Source organism: Sturnira hondurensis, unplaced genomic scaffold, assembly GCF_014824575.4.
Source record: "Sturnira hondurensis isolate 20B ecotype Veracruz unplaced genomic scaffold, ASM1482457v3 Scaffold0016617, whole genome shotgun sequence".
Taxonomy (NCBI): domain Eukaryota; kingdom Metazoa; phylum Chordata; class Mammalia; order Chiroptera; family Phyllostomidae; genus Sturnira; species Sturnira hondurensis.
Window position 1 is genome coordinate 1,313,116 of NW_028089248.1, and position 22,201 is coordinate 1,335,316.

Here is a 22,201-nt window from a genome sequence, read left to right on the forward strand (position 1 = left end):
GCGCAAAGAGTTCGTCGCTGTCTGTTTTAGATCATCCTCGACTGTGTGTTTTTCCTAGTGCATGCATTATTTTTGGTATTATTGTTGGTTTTTGTAATACCAACAATACTCTGAATGAGGTATGGAGAGGAAACGATCTCCAGGACATTTTATTAAGTAAAGAAAAAAAAAGCAGGTGCTGTGGTAACATATATAACAAAGTTCTTTTTTAAAAAGCAGCAACATATATGTAAATATATTAGCATAACCACATGTATCTTACCAGTTATAGAAGGACCACATAGGGGAGAAGGGTAACAAAATACTTCCACACTTTATTCTCTGTAGTTCAATCTTGTTGGAATCCTTCACAATGAGAAAACCGTGTCCTCATCTGACATCAGTTGTTCAATTTTTTTCCCCTACTTTTTTAAAGGAAAAAGATTCTGTGATGGCATAGTTAATAGAGCTAGCAGGGTCCTGTGGAAGGAGGAAGAGCTTGGCCCCAGAAAAGCCTGGGTTCCACCTCCAGCTTTCCTAGTCACTTACTTTGAACAAGTCATTTCACCTCTCTAAGCCTCAATTTCCTTTTCGCAAAAGAGAGCTTTATTGGGATATAATTCACCCGCCGAACAATCCCCTCATTGCAAGTACATAATTCACCGAATTTTTTAGCGTGTTCGCAGGACTGCGCCGCCATCACCACCAAGCAACTTCAGAGCATTTTCACGGCCCTGAGAGTAACCACGTCCATGTGAGCCGTCTGTCCTATCTGTTTTCCTTTCCAGGGAGACAGTGGGGACCTGACGGGCCTGCTTTGAAAAATAAAATATATCCCAGCGTCCGGCACAGGGCCTGGCCCTCAGCAGGCACTCAAAGTCCAAGATGAAAACGGAAACAGCAAAAAGATGGGCTAGGATAAGAAAGTGCAGGAGGTGGGAGAATCCTTTCAAACGCCTGGGAAGGAGCTGGGCTTCCTATCCTCAGAGCCTTTTCCACAAACCGGGCCCTCTCCCGAATTCCACTGAGTACAGAAAAATCAGGCATCCAGCCCAAAGGCACACTGTGCAGAGCTGTCAGCCCTTGGGGGCATATTTTAAAGAGAGAGTTTCGGAGGGGGGCCGCAGCCCCAACCCTGCGGAGAGCGAGGAGCAGGGGGCGAAGGCTGCGGCTGCTGCGGAGCCAGGCAGGGTGGCAGGAGGTCACCCGGGACAAGCGGCCAGGACAGCCCCGTGGTGTCTCCGCTTTTCAGAGTGAAAACTAACATGACAGGTGCTCCTTTGGCTGTTCGAGCACTTTCCACCCAGACGGCGATTCCTCCGGCTTCCCCAAGACGGCCCGAGTTATAATTTACGGCTGCTGCTGTGTTATTCCCTCGCTCCGGCAGGGAGCGGAACACTGCGCCTGCGTTTCAAGACCCAGGAGAGGTAATAAAGTGTAATTATTTAGAATTTATGATTAAGCTGTAAATTATAGGCACTTTTTTACTTCAGTTGGTCAGTCAGAGGCTGGGGAGAGGACGGGAATGGGGTCAGAGGGAAAAAATAACACAAGCCTTTGCCTTCCAATAAAATGTGTAAGCAGGGGCGGGACCAAGGGACACCCGAAGGAAAAGACTAAGATGCCGCAGCCTCTGAACAAAGCCCCAGAGGGGCCTCAGCGGAGACAGAGATGCTAAGCTCCCAGGGGCCTCGGTTCTCCCTGCTCACAGGGCGGCACACCCCACCCAGGGCGCCCCCAATGCCCTGCAGGGCGCCCTTCCAGGTTCTGGCACAGGCCAGGGCCTGCTGCTCTGAGCCACCAAAGGAGCAAGGATGGAAACCCCATTCATCAGAAACTCCCGCCCAGGCTCCAGGCATCAACTCAGCCTCTACCCAGGGAAGACCGTGGTCCCCACAGAGCTCCGATGCAACAGTGGCCACACGTGGACTTCCCTCCCGCCAGTGGCGACTGGTAACTTCTCCTTCCTGGGGTTCCTTTGGGTGCTCGGAACATGTGCACGTGGAAAAGCAAGGCGCGAAGCTGGCGAAACTCAGGGTGGGGAGAAGGATGAGAAGAACGTTCCGCCCCCTTAGGCCACCCACTTGCCTCTCTGGTTCTCCAAGGTCCCAGTCTTCCCGAGGCCCCACATTCAAATCGTAGTATGCAAAGCGCTGTTCTGTACATTTCACTTAGTCTCATAGTAACCTGGAAGTGAGGACCACTGGTTTGGGGAGCAGGGGTAGGAACTCCGAGAGGGGCTAACGGCGCCCACCCTGCAGACGGTGAGTCTAAACCCAGTTCCCTGATGGAAAACCGCGTGGCTTTTTCAATAGCTTACCCCAAACTGTTGGTGAGGGAACACGAAGCCCAAAACAGAAAGACTATGAATTTCAACTGACATTGTTGTTTTTTCTCTCTTTTTTTTCTTGCATGGGATTTTTACTGGGCAGCTGAAGCTTTGAAGTAGCTGATCGTTACAGTAACAGATATTTGAAAAAGGGATTCAGCTGGATTTAAGGAAACACCAGTAGAGACAAGACAGAAGGGAGCTACAAAGAGTCACGTGTAAAAGGGAATAACAATAAATTAAGGAGAGGAGGAGGAGGTTCGCCCCAATTATTTACCAAGCACACACCTCTGTCCTGAAACATGCCACCTCCATGCCAGGCCCCTGGTTAATAAACACAATGGGGTCAATGTCCCCTGAAGTGTATAATCTGTTCCACAAAACACAAACCTACAGTCTGTCCCCGAGTCGCTTCTAAGTCCCTACATCCCAGGTGACATTCAGTGTATGGGAAACATCTGTGGCAAAGTAAATCATCCTACTCTGAAAAAGACCAGAATCTATTTTTTTTTCTCCCCTAAGTGTGTTTTGAAGTGCTGGTTGGAAAATTAGTGAAAACTGTAAATCTGTTTGCAAATCTGGTCATGTCTCACTCTGAGATTAGGGCCAAGATTCCGATTTCAAAGTCAGACCGTGACAACTCCAGTTAAGCGTGTCCTCGGGCACCGTGGGCAGGGCCTTCCCTCGCACGGGCGCTGGATTTATTGCAGGCCCCCGACGCACTCCCCATCAGACCCCCCCCCCCCGAGTATTGACTTGAGACAGCAGGGCTCAGCCCACACTTCCTCTGCAGACCAATATATTATTATAAATTGAGCTAAACTGTTTCCCTTTTTAAGTGCTATGAAGTTCAGATTTCAGATATCAGTGCAAGGCCGAGGTCCCTCTTAGGGCCCCTGATAGTGCGTGGATTTGCAAACAGTGCAGAGGGAGCATTTGACCGTGGTTGCTTTTGTTTGTTTGTTTGTTAGTTTTTAAGAGGAAGTGAAGGAAAACTCTGTTTAGAAATCCAATATGACATCTTAATGAGAAAATAGATTCTGGATGCAAATCTAAGGCACGCTGTGCTGGGCTTGGCCTGCTCGGCGGGCTACCAGCTATCTTCCCTGCAACTGAAGGCAAGATTTGGGAAATCAGGAAGAGATATTATAGCTTGGCTATCAGTTCCCATAAAATAATACTCACTTCCCCTGTTTCTCGCCTACAGTAGCTAAAGGGGCCGATGCATACTTCAAATGTATAGGCGCTATAACACAAAACCCAAAAGGACAACGTAATGATTCAATATTGTCACTATTCACCCATTTCTAAGGCAAGAATATACGTAACTTTAAAAAGAAATGAAAAAGAAAGGAGCAGATGGCCTCTCATCGTCTTCTCTTCCCTTTTGGGACAACCTAGTTTTGGAGCCCTTTAGGCAGGACGTCGTGCTGAGGGAGGGAGAGGAGGGCACGGAGCCCAGAGCAGGGGTCAGCGCCCGAGTCTGGAGGAGGGGTGGCCCGACACGCGGTGGCAGAGCCCGGGGTCGGGGAGAGACGGCCAGTTCCAACCCAGGCCTACTAGCTGTGTAACCATGGCAAAGCAACTACATCACCCTAACCTTACTTTTTTCCTTGGCAGCACAGCTAAGACCTACTTCCTAGGGTTGCTGCAAGGATTAAAAGAATGCGTGGCTTGCCGTCAGTCGCAGTAAAGGGCGTTGTGACGCATACACTGCTATCATTCCAGACACGAGTGTGTGCGGAAAAAAGACTTAAAAAGAATATCCTGAAACAAGCATGAACCTGATGTTTTTCATCTTCTTCCATTGCATACTTTTCAGAGTTTCTTTTCTCTAGAACGGGAATAGATTGCTTTTTCAATCAGAAGAGGACACATGAGATATGAATAAGTAAGTGGAAGATAGCTGAACTTTTACAATGTGTATTTACTACTTCAATGAACAGAGAATTAATAAAGCTATTAAAATGGCATCATTCTGCCCTGGCTGGCATAGCTCGGTGGATTGAGCGTGGGCCTACGAACCAAAGGAATCGTGGTTTGATTCCCAGTCAGGGCACATGCCTGGGTTGCAGGCCAGTTCCCAGCAGGGGACGCACAAGAGGCAACCATACAATGATATTTTTCTCCCTCTTTCCTTCCCTCCCCTCTAAAAATAAATAAGTAAAGTCTTTTAAAAAATGGTATCCTTCTAAATCATTTCTTTTAAAGATGCAAATTGCTAATAGACACTCCTGAACAAATTACCCAAAGGAAAGTGGTTTTATTGGCTGAAATTAATACCTATTTATACTCAAGGTATTGAATAAATATCCATATCAGGTTGGTACATTAAAAATGAAATAATAATCTGTTTACCTGCACATGGTACTCAGCGATGGGGCAGAGACTTCATTAGAAAACTGCATTCCTGAGGCAAGCAGAGGACAGGCAGGGGGAGATACGAACATGACCCTACAAGGATCCCCACGCGGAGGTTCCAGTGTATTGGGTTCAAGTCTAAATGGTCTGTTTCAGAGCAGAGAAAGCACCGCGCAGGTGCTCCTTAGCTTATGATGGGTTCCCTCTGGAAAAACCCATGTACGTTGAAACTACTGTGCATCAAAAAAGCATTTCAAACACCTCACCTGCTGAACATCGTAGCCTAGGCTGGCCTACTTTCGACATGCTCGGAACACTTAGGGTGGCCACACGTCGGCCAAAATCGGCGTGCTGCCCGGCATCGTGAAAGAGGACAGCACTGCGTATCGCTAGCCTAGGACGAGACCATCATGCAAAATTCCAAGTGTGATTTCTACGGAAGAATGTTTATTGCTTTCTTATTATCGTAAAGGCAAAACAAAACCTGAAGTCAAACGACGGTGAGTCAGGGACCATCTGTACGTGAAACCTGAAACCCATCTTGGTCCCCGGTCTGCCTCAGCGTGATGGAGTGACCGTAGACAAATTACTTAAGGAGAGAAAAGATTCTGCAGCATCCCCCCCCCCCAACGAGGCTGTGTGGGGACTGAACGGGATGCTTACATGAAACTGATTTGTAAACTGTAAAGTGACGTGCAAATGGAAGGTCAGAGATCTGGGGCTTACCGAGATCCGTGTTCGACAGATGCAGGAATCAGCCCAGGAGAGTTTAAGAGGCACGACAGTAAGTACCAGGGAATCCCACCGTGAGAAGCTCATTTCCTACAAAATGATCTCCCCATCTCCCTGCTGACATCACAGAGAAAGTCTGGGAGAGGCGCCATTACACAGTTCATTCCTAAGAGTTACTAATCTCCCTTTTAACAAAGACAGAACTGGACCCAGACTCAGGGTCTTGAGGGGGGAAAAAAGTAGTAGACCCTTAATACTGTTTTACTTGACCAATTTATAAAACTTTCTAGTTGCACCAAGTGATACTGGTTGTCCATTTAAAATATTCAATTACAATAAAAACAAGTGGATACGGCCAGAAGCTCGAAGCTGGTACGAATGACTGAGAGGTGGAAAATACCTAATGAGGTAATGGCCCAGAGAGCTATCGTGAAATCCGAATTCCTCCAAGGCGAGGACCGAGGTTCATCCATCCCCAGAATCTCCTCTAGAACCTTATGCCGCATGCAGAACATACGCTACGCATACTTGATTGGGAAATAATTTCATCACAAATACTGGGTCGGAGCCTTGGTGCATCCTGGCTCTACAACCAGCACATGAGTAGCGCCCCCCGAAGCAGGTAAGAGTGAGACAGACCCCAACGGTCAGGAGCCACAGCCAAGGAGACAATAAACCCTGAGAGGCTTCTGGGGTAATAACAAAACACTGTACCCTGGAAAACAAGCCGAACCCCCACAAACAAAACACGACACTTGGATCAAAGAAGGAAAAAGGAAGCTTTGCACCCCGCACAGCTTGGGTTCACTTAACCTCCGCAGACACAGGGCTTCCGGGAGAACACGTGCTCACGGTCGGGTAGGCGGCTCCAGGGAAGAAACCAAATACAATGCTGGGGGAGAAAAGGCACGTCCCCACCAAGAACTTACAGAGACGGGGCAACACTTTTAAAACCTCACGGCGATAAGTTGATTTGGATGATTCCGTGGCTCCGATGAGGATCCCTGAAAATTGTCTAGAACATCTGCAGAACTCCGGAAACACTGAGGATGAAAAGTAACTTCCAAAAAGGAGCCATGTCTCAAAAAAGCAAACAAACCAGGCACATGTCTAAGTTTTCCTTATCCCTGTAAAAAACTTGAAAAGCGTACTTCAAAAGACATATTCAAAATATGTACCCAGTAAGGTAACACTTAGACAACAGAGCATCGACAGAGGGTTTTGATCCTCTGAATTACCCAGCATGAAGTAGCAGTCTCCTTGGTGAAGGGGGATGGCCAAGCCAGGCGTCTCGATGTCCCAGGAGATCTTGAAGCCCACGTGCCAAGTGTCAGGGTCTCGGCCTTCGAGCTGAGGGTCCTCCTCGCTTTCCTCCTCGGGACCTATGGAAGAGGAGAGGGCATCAGACAGAAAGGGGTGCAGCTCGAATCCTAGGGCCACAAGGCTCACCTCAGGAATCACTGAAATTTTAACAGAAATCCAGTCCTTTCATAACATATTTTTTACAAGTCTTTAGAATATTTTTAACATTTATTTTTAATCAAAAAATTTTAACATGTTGAGGAAATACCCTGTTATCCAGGGAAAAAGTATTATTTTGTTAAATTCCATGCAAATAAATTAGAAAAATCTAGATTAAATGGCTGGTTTCTAGGACTGTATTAAGAACCAAATCCACCCCAGAAGAGATAGAATAGCTAAACAAGCCACAGAAGATATAGAAGATGTCAAAGAAGTATCACCCAGGAAAACACAGGCCAAGAGAATTATAAGACAGAGGAGAATACTACCGTACGATTAAAAAGTGAGTAATTTCAATACCCTTTAAGTTGCTTAAGAGCATAGAAAAAGTTCCCAAATTCTTTTTGTGCAGATAGAATAGTATGTATCAAAATCCAAAAAGAAAACACATACGACCCACGTGCACACACAAAGACACAAACAAATGCACTTACACAACCAGTCTCTCACATCTGAAAACATCAAGGCAAAACGCCTAAATACAATAGAAGCAAACAGAATTCGGATCCGGCAGCCCAGTAAAAGAGTAACAGTGTACCACCATGTAGAACGTATTCCAAGAATACGAGGACGGTTCAGTGAACAAACATTTATACCTAAAATTAATCATATTCATAAATGAAAAAAAACACGAGTCACCAGATATACACTCAAGTACTCAACAAAATATACCTTTTCATAAAGAAAATCTCAATAAAAGAGATATAGGTGGCTAGTTCCTTAAAATGGTAAAATACACATCTACTCCCCCAAAAGCCAGCATCATATTCTCATAGGGAAAGATGAGGAATATTCCCAAACTTAGGGATTAGAACACGATGTCTCTGTCACCACCATGACTCATAATGGGGGTGACTCACCACCATGACTCTCCATGACTCTGGAAGGAATGGCCCCCTGGACTGGTATGTCAGAGGGGTCCTACTCGGACACAAAAAGAGGTAAAAGATGTTTTAACAAGGGAAAGATTCTTTTGCAAATGATATGATTATTTATCTGCAAATCAACCAGGAAAAACATATCCCAAGAAAAAGGTGAATTAAGAAAATGCTAGCTATAAAAGTATGCATACAAAAATACCTAGTAAGATTCTTACATGTGCATTGTCTCTATGAAGTAAAACTTTAAAATATTATTGAAGGACACAAAAGAATATTTAAACAAAGATAATGACATATTATTTTCTGGGGAAATAAGACTCAGCATCATGGAAATGTCAGTTCTCCCTAAATTCATCTACAAATTTGACACAAGCACAATAAAAACACCACCAGGCCTGATTTCTGGGTGAATGGGGTGGGTAACTGGGCAAGCTGACTACACTGCTCACATGAAGGCATAAATAAGCATCACCAGCTCTCTCCACATCCACAGATTTAACAGCAACCATCAAATAGAATCCTGGGCAACGTTATGAAGGTAAAACACATAAAGGGAGACAAAATGAGTTTGTAAACATAAAAAAGATGTTCCAACTTACTCACATACATTCACGTTAAAGCCACGACAGATCTTTTTCACCTATTAGAGCAGAAAATATCACACACATTGATAAAGTGTGGGGTTAGTGAACTCGCACACTCGGAATCTCTGTGATGGACAATTTCACAGCACCTATCAAAATGACAAACGCACAAGCCCTTTGACCTTAGAGGAATTCCACAATTTCACTTTTATGAATGTACTAAGATGTCTACTTGCAGAGGTTGCAAAATGACTTTTGAACAAGGATATATGTGTCTTGCAGCACTGTTTATAAGAACAAAATATCGGAAATAACCTAAACACTCATCGTAAGTTTCTGGTTGAATCAATTGTGCTATGTCCAGACAATAAAAAACTACCTGATACATTTTTAAGAGAGACAAACTCATAGGCTCTAATTTGTGTGAAGAACACAAACATACACACGCATGTGTGTGCACGTACATAGAATATTTCAAGAAGGACACACCAGCCTGACTCTTCTGAGAACTCCATGGCTGAGTGCAGGGGTGAGACCCAAAGGACAACAGACATGTCAAATGACACATGAAAAAACAATAGAAATAGCTTAAGAAATGTTTCCCTATGTCCCTCTCTGGGCAAATCAACTGTAACTTGACTTTAGAAATGACGTCAAACTACAAATACAATGATTCTAAAAGGGGGTCTTAATGCCACTGAGTAAGGTGATTCTAGTAAGTGGTCACCTTTACAGGCTAACGGGCTGGTTGAACACTTTCCCCTCTAACACGCATCCTAACACTCTCCTCAATGTGGCACCAATAGAGTCCCGGACGACAAACAGAGACAGTAATTGCGATCCGTGTTTCCTGATGTCTCCCACAGACCCAGCACCTCTGAAATGCGCTCATTAAAATAATGTTCTGCTGAGGCTTCGTTTCCTCTTGGATTGGGTAGGGAGTGGAGAAGCTGCAGGTTTGATCAATTTTGTATTGTATGTATATAGGGCTGCTCTCTTTCTCAATAAAATCAACCTGCAGTTATCTACGGCAAGTGCAAGTGATGACTCTTGCCTCCTGTTACTTTGGACACGGGCCGAAGCAATAGGCCCCTACTTGTCTGGATGCCTCCGTACCCCTGAATGGAACTGCAGCGTCTCAGCGTGTTTGGTGCATCCCCAGCTCCCACTAACCAGACCGTTACAGAGGTACATGATGTGCCCAAATACAAAAACTAAATAAAGACGCCCTGGCTGGTGTGGCTCAGTGGATGGAGTGCTAGCCTGTGAACCAAAGGGCTGCCAGTTCGATTCCCAGTCAGGGCCCATGCCTGGGTTGTGGGCCCGGTCCCCAGTAGAGGACGTTTAAGAGGCAACCTCACATTCACGTTTCTCGTCCTCTCCTTTTCTCTCCCTTTCCCTCTCTAAAAATAAATAAATAAAATCTTTTTTAAAAAACCCACAAACTTCAAATGTAAGTTTCAAACGTCTAAAACTCACCTCCCCTAAATTAACTAATTTGATTTTTACGCTACAGTTTTTAGAAAAAATTAGTTCCACTTAATAAAAGATAAATTCAAGCAAATATTTTGTTTACATTTTTAACAAACTATAGAAATGATCCCTGAAAGTATAGTCTTTTTTGTTTACATTTTTAAAGCTACATGCAACCACTGTTACACAGGAAACAAGGAAGGCTGAGCATGAGGAAGAGATGACCATTCTAAGCAAATAAAACACATCACTTGAATTTTTGTACCATATTCAATAATATACATCATTAATATTGCATGTCCGTAAGTTCCCTGATACTTACGTATATATCCATCATCACCGCACAATTAAAAATAGCCCCATTTCTTTGGCCAGGCACTAAGATTTCTAAGACTCTGGCCCTGCAAATTATTTTCCCTGTTCCCTGAATTCCACACCTAGAGAAGCTTAAATAGCAGGCAGGTCCCCTCCTGCCCGTGTCAGGAGAGGTCCAGAAGCTGCAGATGGTCAGCAGGTATATGAAACCTAATGATGCCTTCTCTGCCCAGGGCTGCCCTATGACATTCCAGCATTTTGCGATGGAGAATCTTTTTTTTATAATTTATTCTTTTTATTTAAGTACAGTTGATATTCAATCTTATATTGGTTATATTGGTTTCAGGCATACAATATAGTGATTTGACATTGGTATACCTTAAATAGTGACCACTCCACTAATTTTAGTAACCATCTGTCACCGTGTACACTTATCACAAATGAGTGACTATAAACCCCCTCCCCCTTTTTAGCCATCCCTCCACCCCTCCCCTCTGGTGTCTATCCTTTGGTCTCTGTTTCTGAGTCTGTGCTTGTTCTGTTTACTTTGTTTTTAGATCCCACAAATCTGTTTATTTGAGGGGTTTTTTTTTTAATGGAAAGAGGACGTGAAATGGGCAGGTGCGAAGTGTCGGGAAGACACATGAGGAGGGAAATGGCAGGTGGGTACATACAAACCTAATCGATGCTGAGTTGCAATAGTGACTGTCACCGGAATGGAAAGGATTTGCAAGAGAAGAGGCTAGAGAGCTGGGAGGGCCAGGACCTGGAGGGCTTTGTGAACCACATGAGGCACCCAGACATCTGCTGAGCACAGTGACAGACGCTCGAGACCGTGGCTCAGAATGACCCGTCTGGAAGGCAGAGGCTTCCGTGGGCAGACTCTGCAGAGTCTTTCTGGACAGGTTTCCAAAGGAATGGCGAACGGCCCACGCCAAGGAACGTTTGGGAAACCCTCGCGCGGGACTCCATCCCTAGGAAAGGAAGACTAGCCGAGGACAGGCCTCCGTGGGAGGGTCCCACAAGGTAGAAATGCTCCCCTGTGGGTGGGAAGACACAGGAGTCACACCTGCTGCTCCCTCAGCCACTGGGGAGGGCATGGTCTGAGAAAATAGAGAATTCAGGGACGTTTGGAGGGCAAACCTGATCAGTCCCAGCTCAGAATCTCCAACTAGAAGCTGCTCTCAGAGGCCTCCAAAAAAGCAGGCAGGACACACACAGCCCCCTGACGCAGATAAATTGCAAAGTTAATTATGAGTTTTCTGGGATTTCAGGAGAAATACTGAAAACTCCTTACCGAAAAATCTAAAGCCCTTCGCCATGATGTCTGGCTCTTTTAAGATTAAGCACTTGAAAAAAAATTTTTTAAGATATAAATATTCACATAAATGGGAGAACCTCATTACATCCTTTTTCATGGACTTGGTGGGGGGGGGAAAGTGAAAGTAAGGAAAAGAAAGAAAAACTGATCTGGGTGGGGCTCTTCACCAAAGCTTCAAAACCACTGCATTATCTAAAGTAAAATAGGAAATGAGGAAAGGAAGCAGAGATACGTCTCAAACAATACTTCCTCCAAACCGGAGCTTCTAACAATAGAGGCTACAGAACCCAGGGCTACCCCAGGAGACGGCAGGGGGAGACCTGGACACTTACAGGTAACTTTTCCATTGTAAATAACATAGAAAGAAGATCAGGGTAATTATTTGTTCCTCTAGCTTCAGGCAAAGCTTTATCCAGAGTTCCTCTCCTTTCCCAAACTCCTGAAAAAAGAGAGTGTGTCCACTCACGTTGGGAACAGTTGTGAGAAGTTGGTTTGCCTCGGGAGAGGGAAGCACAGCTGAAGAACCGAAAGATGAAGGGCAGAGGCCGGAAAGTCACCCCACTGCTGCTGTCTGAACAAGGTCCGCGGGAAGCCGGTGAGACCGCTGGTCTTAGTATTCGGGGAGGCAAATCCTCACCGTTTCCGATTAAGAACCGTTGAGGTTAGATATTTGCTATTGGAAATTGGAAGAATCCCAACTCGAAGCAGAGACAGGAGCCACAGAAATCAAAGAGTTATCGGACAATGGGCACTGTGTAGTTGACGGGCAGAAGCTACTCAAGAACAGAAAACACTTATTAATTTGGGGCTCGAAATGCTTACTAATTTGCCATTACAAAGAAAAGCAAGACACCAGCCCTGGCTTCCACGAGCCACTGTTTCTAAATCAAACACGGGGAAAGCCAGCGGATGGCCCAAGTCAAGGCCGTGCTTACTGCTCAGGGGACAGTACTTGGAAGGGAGCATTGGTGGGGGAGGGGGCTAATGTTTTCTTTATTAATCTGGGTGACAGGTATGTTCACTTTGTGACGGTTCGTCAAGCTGTATATTCATAACCTGTTATATCTCAGTATTTTAAAAGGAAAAGAGGCCCGTTGGGAGATCACGTTAAGGAAATCTCTCCAAGAGCAGGTTTAAAAATGCAAAAACACTGAAGAGAAGAGAAGACATTTTTAAAAATTAGAGGAACAGCCCAGGAGGTTCAACAACCAAAACATATGGATCCTACAGGAGAGAAAAAAATTCAAGAGGAAGAAATAATTAACAAAGTGTAATTCAAGAAAAAGTGCCACATTGAAAAGTATGCGTGTCCAGGTGCCAGTATCGAGGGTGAAAAAAAAAAATCATGAAAAATTATAAAACATTAGGAAAAGTGCAACCAAAAAAATAGTCACAGAGTAAGGATAAAGAAAAGCCAGACATGAACACTGGAAGGTTCAATATACTGGGGCAGTGCCCGCTGTAGAAAGTTCTGGAAAAAAGTACTTCCTACCTGTATACCTAAAACATATATGCACGTGGAGGCAGCATAAAGATAAGTTAGGACAGTGGAGATCTCGAAATTTCCGCACCTAGCAAAGGAGACAGCAGGGCAAAGAGGACAAAGTCACACCTCACTTTCCACCTTGGAAGCCTATCAACAGTGGCCCCAAACAATGCTAAGTACAAAGCTTTCTTTCCAAAGCATTGCCTGAGAGAAGAGAGTAAGAAGGTTGCCTCCCAAGGAAATGCAACTGGAGAGAAAAGGCACAGATCGCTGCTGTTTTTGCTTCACAAAACAGGTAATTTGAATAAAAACTTAACATTTACTGAATACTTACTGGGCGCTGAACAGCGACCTTCTCAGCATTCCCCGGGTGTTTAACCCTCGCGTCCCTCAAGTGGGAGTCCCTGGGTTCTTATCACTCTTACAAATGAGAACATTGAGTCCGGAAGAATTTAGGCAACTTGCCTAAGGTTCCACGGCTAATTAATATCAACAGGAAGGATGTCATTCAACCGTGCGGGATTTAATTGCCCGCCTGTGTCATAGACAATAAAGCTTGTTCCACTCCAGTGTGTCCTCTTGTCTCCTGCTCGTTGCATTAATACATCATTAAAAGTTCAGCCAATTTTTGGAGAAAATATTTGCAACTCACTTATCTGATAAGAGACTGAGATCCATAGGATATAAAGAAGTCCTAACACGCAACGATTTAAAAAAAAAAAAAGGCCAACAACGGGCAAAGGACTTGAATAGATCTTTCTGCAAAGAAGATAAACAAATGACCAATGAGCACATGAAAGATGCTCAGCATCATTAGTCGTTAGGGAAAGGCAGTGGAAATGACTTCACGCGGACCAGGATGGCTATTACTTAACAACAAAACAGGCACAAGCAGAAACAAGTGTCGGTACAGATGCAGACAAGTGGGATGTAAAAGGGAGTGATCACCGTGGATATTCGAGCTGCTCAAAAAAATAAACAAACGATTATCACTTGCTCCGGAGATCTCAGACTAAGTACACGAAAGAAGTAAAACCAGGGGCTCAAACAGATGTTTGCACGACGCTCACTGCAGCATTATTCCCTACAGCCCAAAGAGGGAAACAAACCAGATGCCCAGCGATGGACGAATGGAGAAAGAAAAGGGAACCCAGACAGACAGTGGAATTTTATTCATTGTTAAAAAGAAGTAAAACTCTGACATGTGCTACACCACAGGTAGACCCTGAATACATTATGGTGCGTAAAATAGCTCCTACACTTAAGGACAAATACCGTGTGGTCCCACCTACATGAGGTCCCTAGAGCAGTGGGAAACACAGTGACAGAAGGCAGAATAACGGTTACCCCAGGGATGGGGAGGAAGGAACAGTCACTGCTTAATGGGGACAGAGGTTCGGCTGGGGACGATGAAAAAGTTAGGGAGCCGGATGATGGCAATGATCACACAACAACGTGAGTATCTTTAATGCTACTGAATTGTGACTTACAACAAATGGTTACATGTGGTGGTAAATCTTTATGTTCTGTAGATCTGACCACAATAAAAAAGAAAGAAAAAATAAACCACGCATACACATGGTAACATGGATGAGTCTCAAAAAGATTGTGCTAAATGAAAGAAGCCACCCCCCCCCCCCAAAAAAGCATACTGTGTAATTCCGTGTACACAAAATTCTAGAAAAGGCAAATTAATGGTCTGGTGAAAGAGGCAGCATGGTGGCTGCCTGAAGCAAGGGGGCAGGGAGGGAAGGGGGGGTCACAAAGAGGGACTACAGGGGCACGAGGGGACTTCTGGGGGCAACGGGTATATGGTTCCCTATCCTGACCGTGGTGGCAATGGCCTCACAGGTGTGTTAAAACTGATGCAACTGTAAACTTGAAATATGTGCAGTTTACTGCCTATAAATTACACCTCAGTGAGGCCAATGAGAAAGGCGGACATCAACCACTCTTGCTGGCCAGCGCTGACCCACGGGAGACGGCCCTGCGGGTCTTCCCTCATCACCAGCACTGAGCATCGCCACTCCTTTCCGGTGGAAAGCTGGGACTGTGTGCCCAGGCTCGCCACCGCCTCTGTCTCTTCTTACCTGCCCCACGTCTCCAGCGTGGGGGACTGCACCTGCCTTCCCACTCTCCTGTGGCCGGAGCGCCTCCCTGCTCCTTCTCACGCATGCAGTGGCTCCCATCCCCAGGACCAGCCCGGTACCTTGCACACGACACTGCATGTGCCCTAAATTCCGCCCACCCCCACCCCCAGCCTTGCCTGTCCTCACTTCCATTACTCCCCCTCTTCTCTCACACGATGCCACCCCCACGTCCTGCTTCCGAAACTCCACAACCTCGCGTTCCAAATCCCCTCGACGTGTAGCCTGCTCCCTCTTCACTCACTCTCGGCTTCTAGCCTTTGCTTCCACGTCTCCTTCTAAACGAAGCCCGACTTTCCTAGTTAGCTGTTAGCCCATGCCTCGCACCCGCCATACAGTCTACTGATCTGTGTCTTTCATGCCTCTCCTTGCTAAAAGGTAAGCTGTGTGAGGGCAGGGACTTTTGCTCATTGTGATATGCTCAGCACCAAGAAGTGAGCTTGGCAAACAGTAGATGCTTTCTGTTGACTGAATAAATAATTGCATGGGGGCAAAAAAAAACCATGTGACTTCTAAGACCAAACCCGTTTTACTGAGCAGCGTAAGTGACTTCAAAACAACACAAGGTAAGTAAGCTTTGAGACCTTGAACAGAAATGCGGGCAGGCTAAGGAAAACATCATACATCACAACATTTTTTAAGGATAATTGTTCTGAAACCCTAAGCTGCGATTACACTCTAGCTTTCCATGGTCTCAGAGATGGGCTGAGAAATATAAAGATTCCACAGTTATGGGAACAAATTCCCATCCTTAACTGGATTCACCTCATCCCAAGTCAAAGACATGAACGGGAATAGGAGGGTTAAAAAAAAATCACTGCGGAGTCTTGACTTTCTAGCCTGTCGCTTACGCAACAGGAGGCAAAATTGGCCTCCCTTCCTCCTCCCTTCATGAGACCGAAAAAAAAAGACCAAGAATCTGCAATATTTGGCCATCTTTGGCCCTGAAATATCTTAAGAATTGCTTTTCCTATAAAGATGAGGTCCCAGGAAATGTTTCCTTCCAAGTAAACAAAAATGGTAACCAATAAGTGATCTTTTTGAGGGAGTTCCGGTGTAAGAACGAGGTGTATTACCATACTAAACAATGCATTTTTAATGCCTTCCCTGCTGAAATTGGGCTGGTTTTGTTTTTTAATCTCCTGGGGAAACTTGCAACTGCCAGCAAAGCTGGAATAGAAAAATCAAATGCTCTGCCTATTTATACCTGGTTCCCCAAAGCCATTCCTGATTAAAAATTGTACCATTTCAATCTCCCTACCAGAGAGATCTAGTAACCAGAACCGCTTGGGAAGCCAATGACTTTGGTGTATAACTGCATGTGTCCTACATAAATTACTTCTCGGAGAAATAAACCGAGGAGGAGTGACCAGCTCACTCTAAACCTACATGAAAATTTCACTGGGAAAAGACATGGAGAGCGAAGTCCAGAAAGATCTTAAGCTTCGCCTGAATTCAATTTCACCAGGAGGTAATCTCCTCTTTTCTGAATTCCCAATGCATCTTACATGAATCTTCCCCATAGCATCCTCTGGTCACTATGCAGCAGTGGGACCTTGGACAAGTCACTTCCATTCTCCCTACCTCCATGTCTCCATCTGTGAAATGAGAGGCTTCAGTGAGGTGATTTCCAAAGTCCCTTCCAGACCGGATGTTCAGCATTTCATCATGGGAATCACAGGAGCTCACCTCCCCCCACCTGTACTTTCCAGGCAAGAAGGGCATGTGATTGACCTCTGGAGCCTCCGTGCTACCTTTGAACTTCCCTTACCAAGTGCTCATCAAACAAGTTCAAGGGCCCAGAAAACAGTGCCGTTGTCTGAAATGACCACTCTGTGCATTTTCAGCCCTTCCCAACCCCAAATGCAATTTTAACCCAAAGGGATCCCTTCAAGTCTGCGTGAAGAGACCTCTGGCAGGATTCTGAGGAGGCCAGAGAAACAAGCATGTCCCTAGTCACCTGGAGGAAGTCACTTGGGAGAGATGACCCACCCAAAACGTTCAAGGTACGTGCACCACCTGACCCACTCTCACGTGTGCAGCCCGAGACCTCGAGCGAGGCTCCAGTTCACAGAGCCGAGGACTTCTCACCATCCCAGAGGCTGTGTGGAAAGACACAGCCCATGCTGTGGGGAGAGGGAAGCGAGAGTTTGGGACCTGCAGGGAAGAGCAGGCAGAACATCCCTTTAACTCGTCCAGGGGGAGACATTTAAAAGAATCCAGACCCCAGAGAAATCTACACTGCAGGAATAGGAAACACCTATTGCTGAGGGGGCAATCGGCCAAAGCTGTTAGGGCCCTGGAGCCCAAGTGCACAGGTTCAAATCCTAGCTCTGCTAATCCATACTGTATAGCCATGGAAAAGTGAAGCATCCTTCCGTGCCTCAGTTTCCTCATCTGTAAAATGAGGCTAATGGTAGTACTTTGATCATGGGGTTGTTGTAAAAAGTAAGTTGATACATGTAAAATGCTTATCCTAGCGGACGGCACATAGTAGATGCACAATAAGGGAGAGCTCCCAGTATTGCCCGTATTATTAGACAGACTTCTGGGAATCTCAGGGGTTACAGATTCCAGCCCTGCAGTTCCCCGCTCCAGGTGAAAACCAAAGGGTAAACCTTTATAAGGTTATGTGCATTTGTACACTTTATCAGTCTTAACGAGTCTGGACCACAGAAACTAGTCATTAAAAATTTAAATTCCTTTTGAGAGATATTCTAGATTTCAGAAACGACTCAGTCACCCACACTCTGGGAGGACAATGGGGCTATTAAGCTGCAAGACCGAAAGGACCTGGAGCACAAAGACACCTTTGTGGCCGCCTGGGGCACCACATACCGCCGGCCTCCGTCTCAGAGTGCTGCCTCCTGAAGAGGGAAACCGACAAACTTCATTGTTGGTTCACATCAGAGTTCTCGGACATGAGAGTTCAGAGCCCTGGCAAGGCCTCATTAAAGATCACAGGATCTCAGTGCTTTATCAAATCCCCTCGAAGTGATTTTCTTAAGTCAGCTTCAGTATCTGAGACGCCAAGGAACCTGGTGAAATTTCCAACTGCTGAACGACTTGTTTCGGGCTCAAGGCCTAAGGTCAAGTTAGAAAATAGCTCGGGTATCCTGAGGAACACTCTGAGACTGGGAAATGGTAAGAAATCAAAAGAGAACCGTGAGGATTGCTTTTTTTCCAATCCCTTTTTGCAAAACAGTCATTTCAGTAAACAAAAAACTAGCAACAAGAAGACGATCCAATTTAAAAAAACTGTTGTCAGAAAACACTAACCCTGAAAAGTTCCAGTTCATTCCCTCATGTGCTGTCAAGAACGCTGGTTTTCCGAGCATCTCTCAATACACAAGTAGGAGAGAGAAACAGGCGAGGGAACAAACCCACGCCCTGTGTTCCTTTGTCAGACGATCAGGCAAACAGAGAGAGCCAGCGGGGAACACACCACGCTAGGCAGCTTCAGTCACCTTTGTAATAGCCCGGTCCTGGAAAACTACACTGGGAGCCCCAAACACACAGGAACTGGGCAACGGAAGGAGAACTGGGGCGGGCCACACAAAACAGCTAGCCTGTGATCCGTGCTGCAAGGGGTCCGGGAGGAAGAGTCCACCACAACCCCCCCTGTTGGGTCTCAATGCGCAGGACAAGTGGGGGGCTGGAGCGTGTCCTAAACAGAGAGGACCGTCTGCTTACCAACCACCGGTCAGGACGGGAGGAAGCCAAGAACAAGTCCCTGTTTGACAAGTCACTCCCGACCAGAGCGTGACGTCAACCACAATAAAACACTTTGGCAAGGCAGGAAACGTGCACCTGTGGGAACCTGGAGAGACTGGACAGATTTTTGTTTCCCCGGTACTTTATCAGCAGCGTCCCAACCCTCTCTGTGCTTGAGAGAAAGGCACTCACTGTATGAAACCGAGACGCCGCTCTGAGGGGCCTGGGAGGGACAAAGTGACAGCTGTGCTCACACGCTGTGTCAGTATGACAGTGAGCCAGACGGCACAGCTGCGTGAGCAGTCGGTGTGTTCTGCAGATTGGCAGCTGTGGCTGGCCTAAAAAGGACACACATTGCCTGTGTTCATACACACACATGCACGCACGCACACATGCTCACGTGCACGCCCAGAGCCTGCACAGCTCTGGCCCCGGGCCATGCAGGCATCTGCTCCGCCGAGCGGACGGTACCTTCACAGCTGTAACTGTACACCGCCACGGCCGACCTGTCCACCAGGTTCTCGTCGTGGTGCCAGCTCACCGCCATCTTCCCCATGCCGAAATAAGGCTCCTCTTTCAGGTAGGGCATTTTCTGCGGATCCATGAAGTTCAGCAAAGTCACGTTGTATGCAGACCTGTTCCTAATGTCCACTTCATCTGGCCCGTCGAAAGAGCCCAAGCCGACCCGCGGGAAATCCGGCCCTATGCACACGGGCACGACGTCGATGTTCGCTCTGTCCTTGGCCACCAGCTCCTCCCAAGCCTGGATGGTCTCGATGCGCAGGTACTCGTTGAGCTTGAGGAAGGTCTGGCAGGCAGCCGCGATCTCCGCCTCGTGGTAGTGGGCGGCAGAGCCCTTTGAGGGCCAGGGGACGGTGAAGAGCCTGGTGTTCAGGTACTTGTAGGTGCAGCCGGGGTTGCCGATGAGGATGCGCGAGACCGGGGTGAGCAGGTCTTTGCCCTGGATCCGGACCAGGTCCCGAAACAGGCAGCCATGCTTGTGCAGGGCGCCGAAGGCTTCCTGGACCTCCTTGTGGAGCCCCTCGGGGACGCCGCCGGCTTCGCGGAGGACGAGTTTGGGGTATTTCAGCTGCCACTGAAGCAAAACCAGAGCAAAAATGCGTGTTTATGGAGGGTGCTGATTTCAGCGTGGCAAAAAGGCGTTTCTCTATAGGCACGAGGGAAAAGAAATAAATTTGAAAACCCTGGCCAGTGGTGCTTCTAAAGAGGGTTCACGTCTCTCTAGCCTAAAACAGAGGACTACGTAACACAACTCCCTCCAACTCTGCAGCCAAGACTGCAGGTCCAAGCTCGAGCAGCAGTCCTTAACACATACACAAAATAATGTGATAATTTAGGCTTTGATCTCCCAGGCCCCCTCCATGACCACTTCCGCCCTCAACCTGATTTCCAGCCTGTGGTCCTCCAGGAAACGTGATTCTATTAATTAACTGCCCGTCCCCTACGCATTCAGTGCTTACTGCGTACGGGCCAGGTACTATTCTCAGAGATTGACGTACACAGACTCGTTTACTTCCCATAGCTTTAAGCAGCAGCGCTATTCCGACCTTCCATTTATAGATGGGGATACTGAAGCCTAGAGACAGCTTAAAGCCTGCCAAAAGTCACTCAGCGGGTGAACCCTGGAGCTGAAATCTGCAGGCTCCAGAATCGCTCCAGAGCAGGGCTTCTTAACCCCGAGATCGGAGGGCATCTCCATAAATGACACTCGGGTTTCTGCTCCAACAGTGTCACTGAAGGAGAAAGCACTTCTCTTTGGGAGTTGGACGCCGAGATCCATGAACACAAGAGCCGGGACGATTTTGTTCGCATCTGTAAGACTAGGGTCCAGAATACACTAGCCAACGTTTGAATGAAAGAGTGAGTGAGTACATGAATGAGTGAGTGAGTACATGAATGAGTGAGTGAGTACATGAATGAGTGAGTACATGAATGAGTGAGTACATGAATGAGTGAGTGAGTACACGAATGAGTGGGGTGCTCCACTGCAATGTAGAAAGTCAGACTAGTTCAACTGATGTCAGCAGAGGAGGGTCCTATTAGATGAGTTGCTATAACATGGAATGACGTGGCTTTATTGACGCAACTTCACACCGCTCTGCCTTCTCAGCCAGCACCTCCCGCTCCCAGCGACATGTGAATTGGAATCAAGCCAGAGTCCCCTCCTTCCCTGTAGTGGAATGACCTCTTTTCTTTTTAAACCAAAGCACAGGATTTCACGTTTACCCTGGTAGAATTTAGTGTGACTGGGTTGCTTCTGAGTACTGTGCTGCCCACCCTTTTCTCATACATTCCTTCTGTGTCTTCATTCAACCATCACTGTGTATGTGATTAAACAGGGCAAGACCATCTACTCTCCCAAACTTTTTTTTTCACTTCAAATATGTCTACAGAGCACCCACAAAATAAACACTCTACAGAGAGGAGGTTCCTACCTTCACAGGGCTTTCTGCCAAGTCCGATAAACAAGTGAGAAAAAGTCATCCCAAACCAACCAATGGGAAATCGTAAAGCAAGGAAGTGCCCTCTGAGGAGCTGGCAGGTCAGCTGGGATCTCCAGGGACAGGAGGCACCAGTCATGGACCAACTGGGGAAAGAGCATCCTGGGAGGAGGGATGGAGATTGGCTTGCTGCAGAGACAGAAGAAGGCCAGCTTCACGGGAGCCAAAAAAGCCAAAGGCAGAGGGAGGGGAGACGAGAAAGAGGATGATGGGTAACACCTGGAAGTCAAAGTAAGGACTCTGCACTTGACTGCAAGTAAACTGAGGATTCAAAGGGAGAAGAGTAATTTGATTTTTTTCTTTTCCTTTTTTTCCTCATTATTGAATGTATTGGGGTGACACTGGTTAATAAAATTATATAAGTATCAGTTGTACAATTCTATAATTGTGTGATCACCACCCCAAGTCAAGTCTCCGTCCATCACCATTTACCTCCCCCACCCATACCCTTCTCCATGTCCCAGTAATTTGATTTTCATTGATAAAAATCACTCAGTTAAAATACCGGGCATGGAAGGGAAAGAGGCTAATATGAAAGTAGAATATCCTATTAGGTACTATTACACCCATGCAGGAGAAACATGAGGATGGTCTGGATTAGAGACGGAGATAAATGGACAGAAAAAAATACGTATTTAATTGGCAGAGCGAAAGGATGTGCTTCTGGATTAGATGGGAGGGGTGAAGGAAGGAACGAAGTTATGGATGACTTCCGAATTTCCGAATTGAACAAATGAATCAACAGCTCACTATTTGTTGAAATAAGCAAGGTGGGGGCAAAACAGAAATGGAGGGTGGACGACTAGAGAGCAGTGAGGAACTCTGTTCTGGGGCTG

General features: G+C 46.3%; 1 protein-coding gene across 1 annotated transcript in view; it reads right to left on the reverse strand.

The window, feature by feature from the left end:
* FTO (FTO alpha-ketoglutarate dependent dioxygenase) overlaps positions 1–22,201 on the reverse strand; it is a 315,956-nt gene that overhangs the window by 202,031 nt on the left and 91,724 nt on the right. Inside the window, exons 3-4 of the mRNA XM_037066304.1 lie at positions 19,315–19,939; positions 6,640–6,783 (exon numbers count right to left, since the gene is read on the reverse strand). Coding sequence (XP_036922199.1) covers positions 6,640–6,783; positions 19,315–19,939 — 769 coding nt within the window. The remainder of the gene's footprint in view (positions 1–6,639; positions 6,784–19,314; positions 19,940–22,201) is intronic.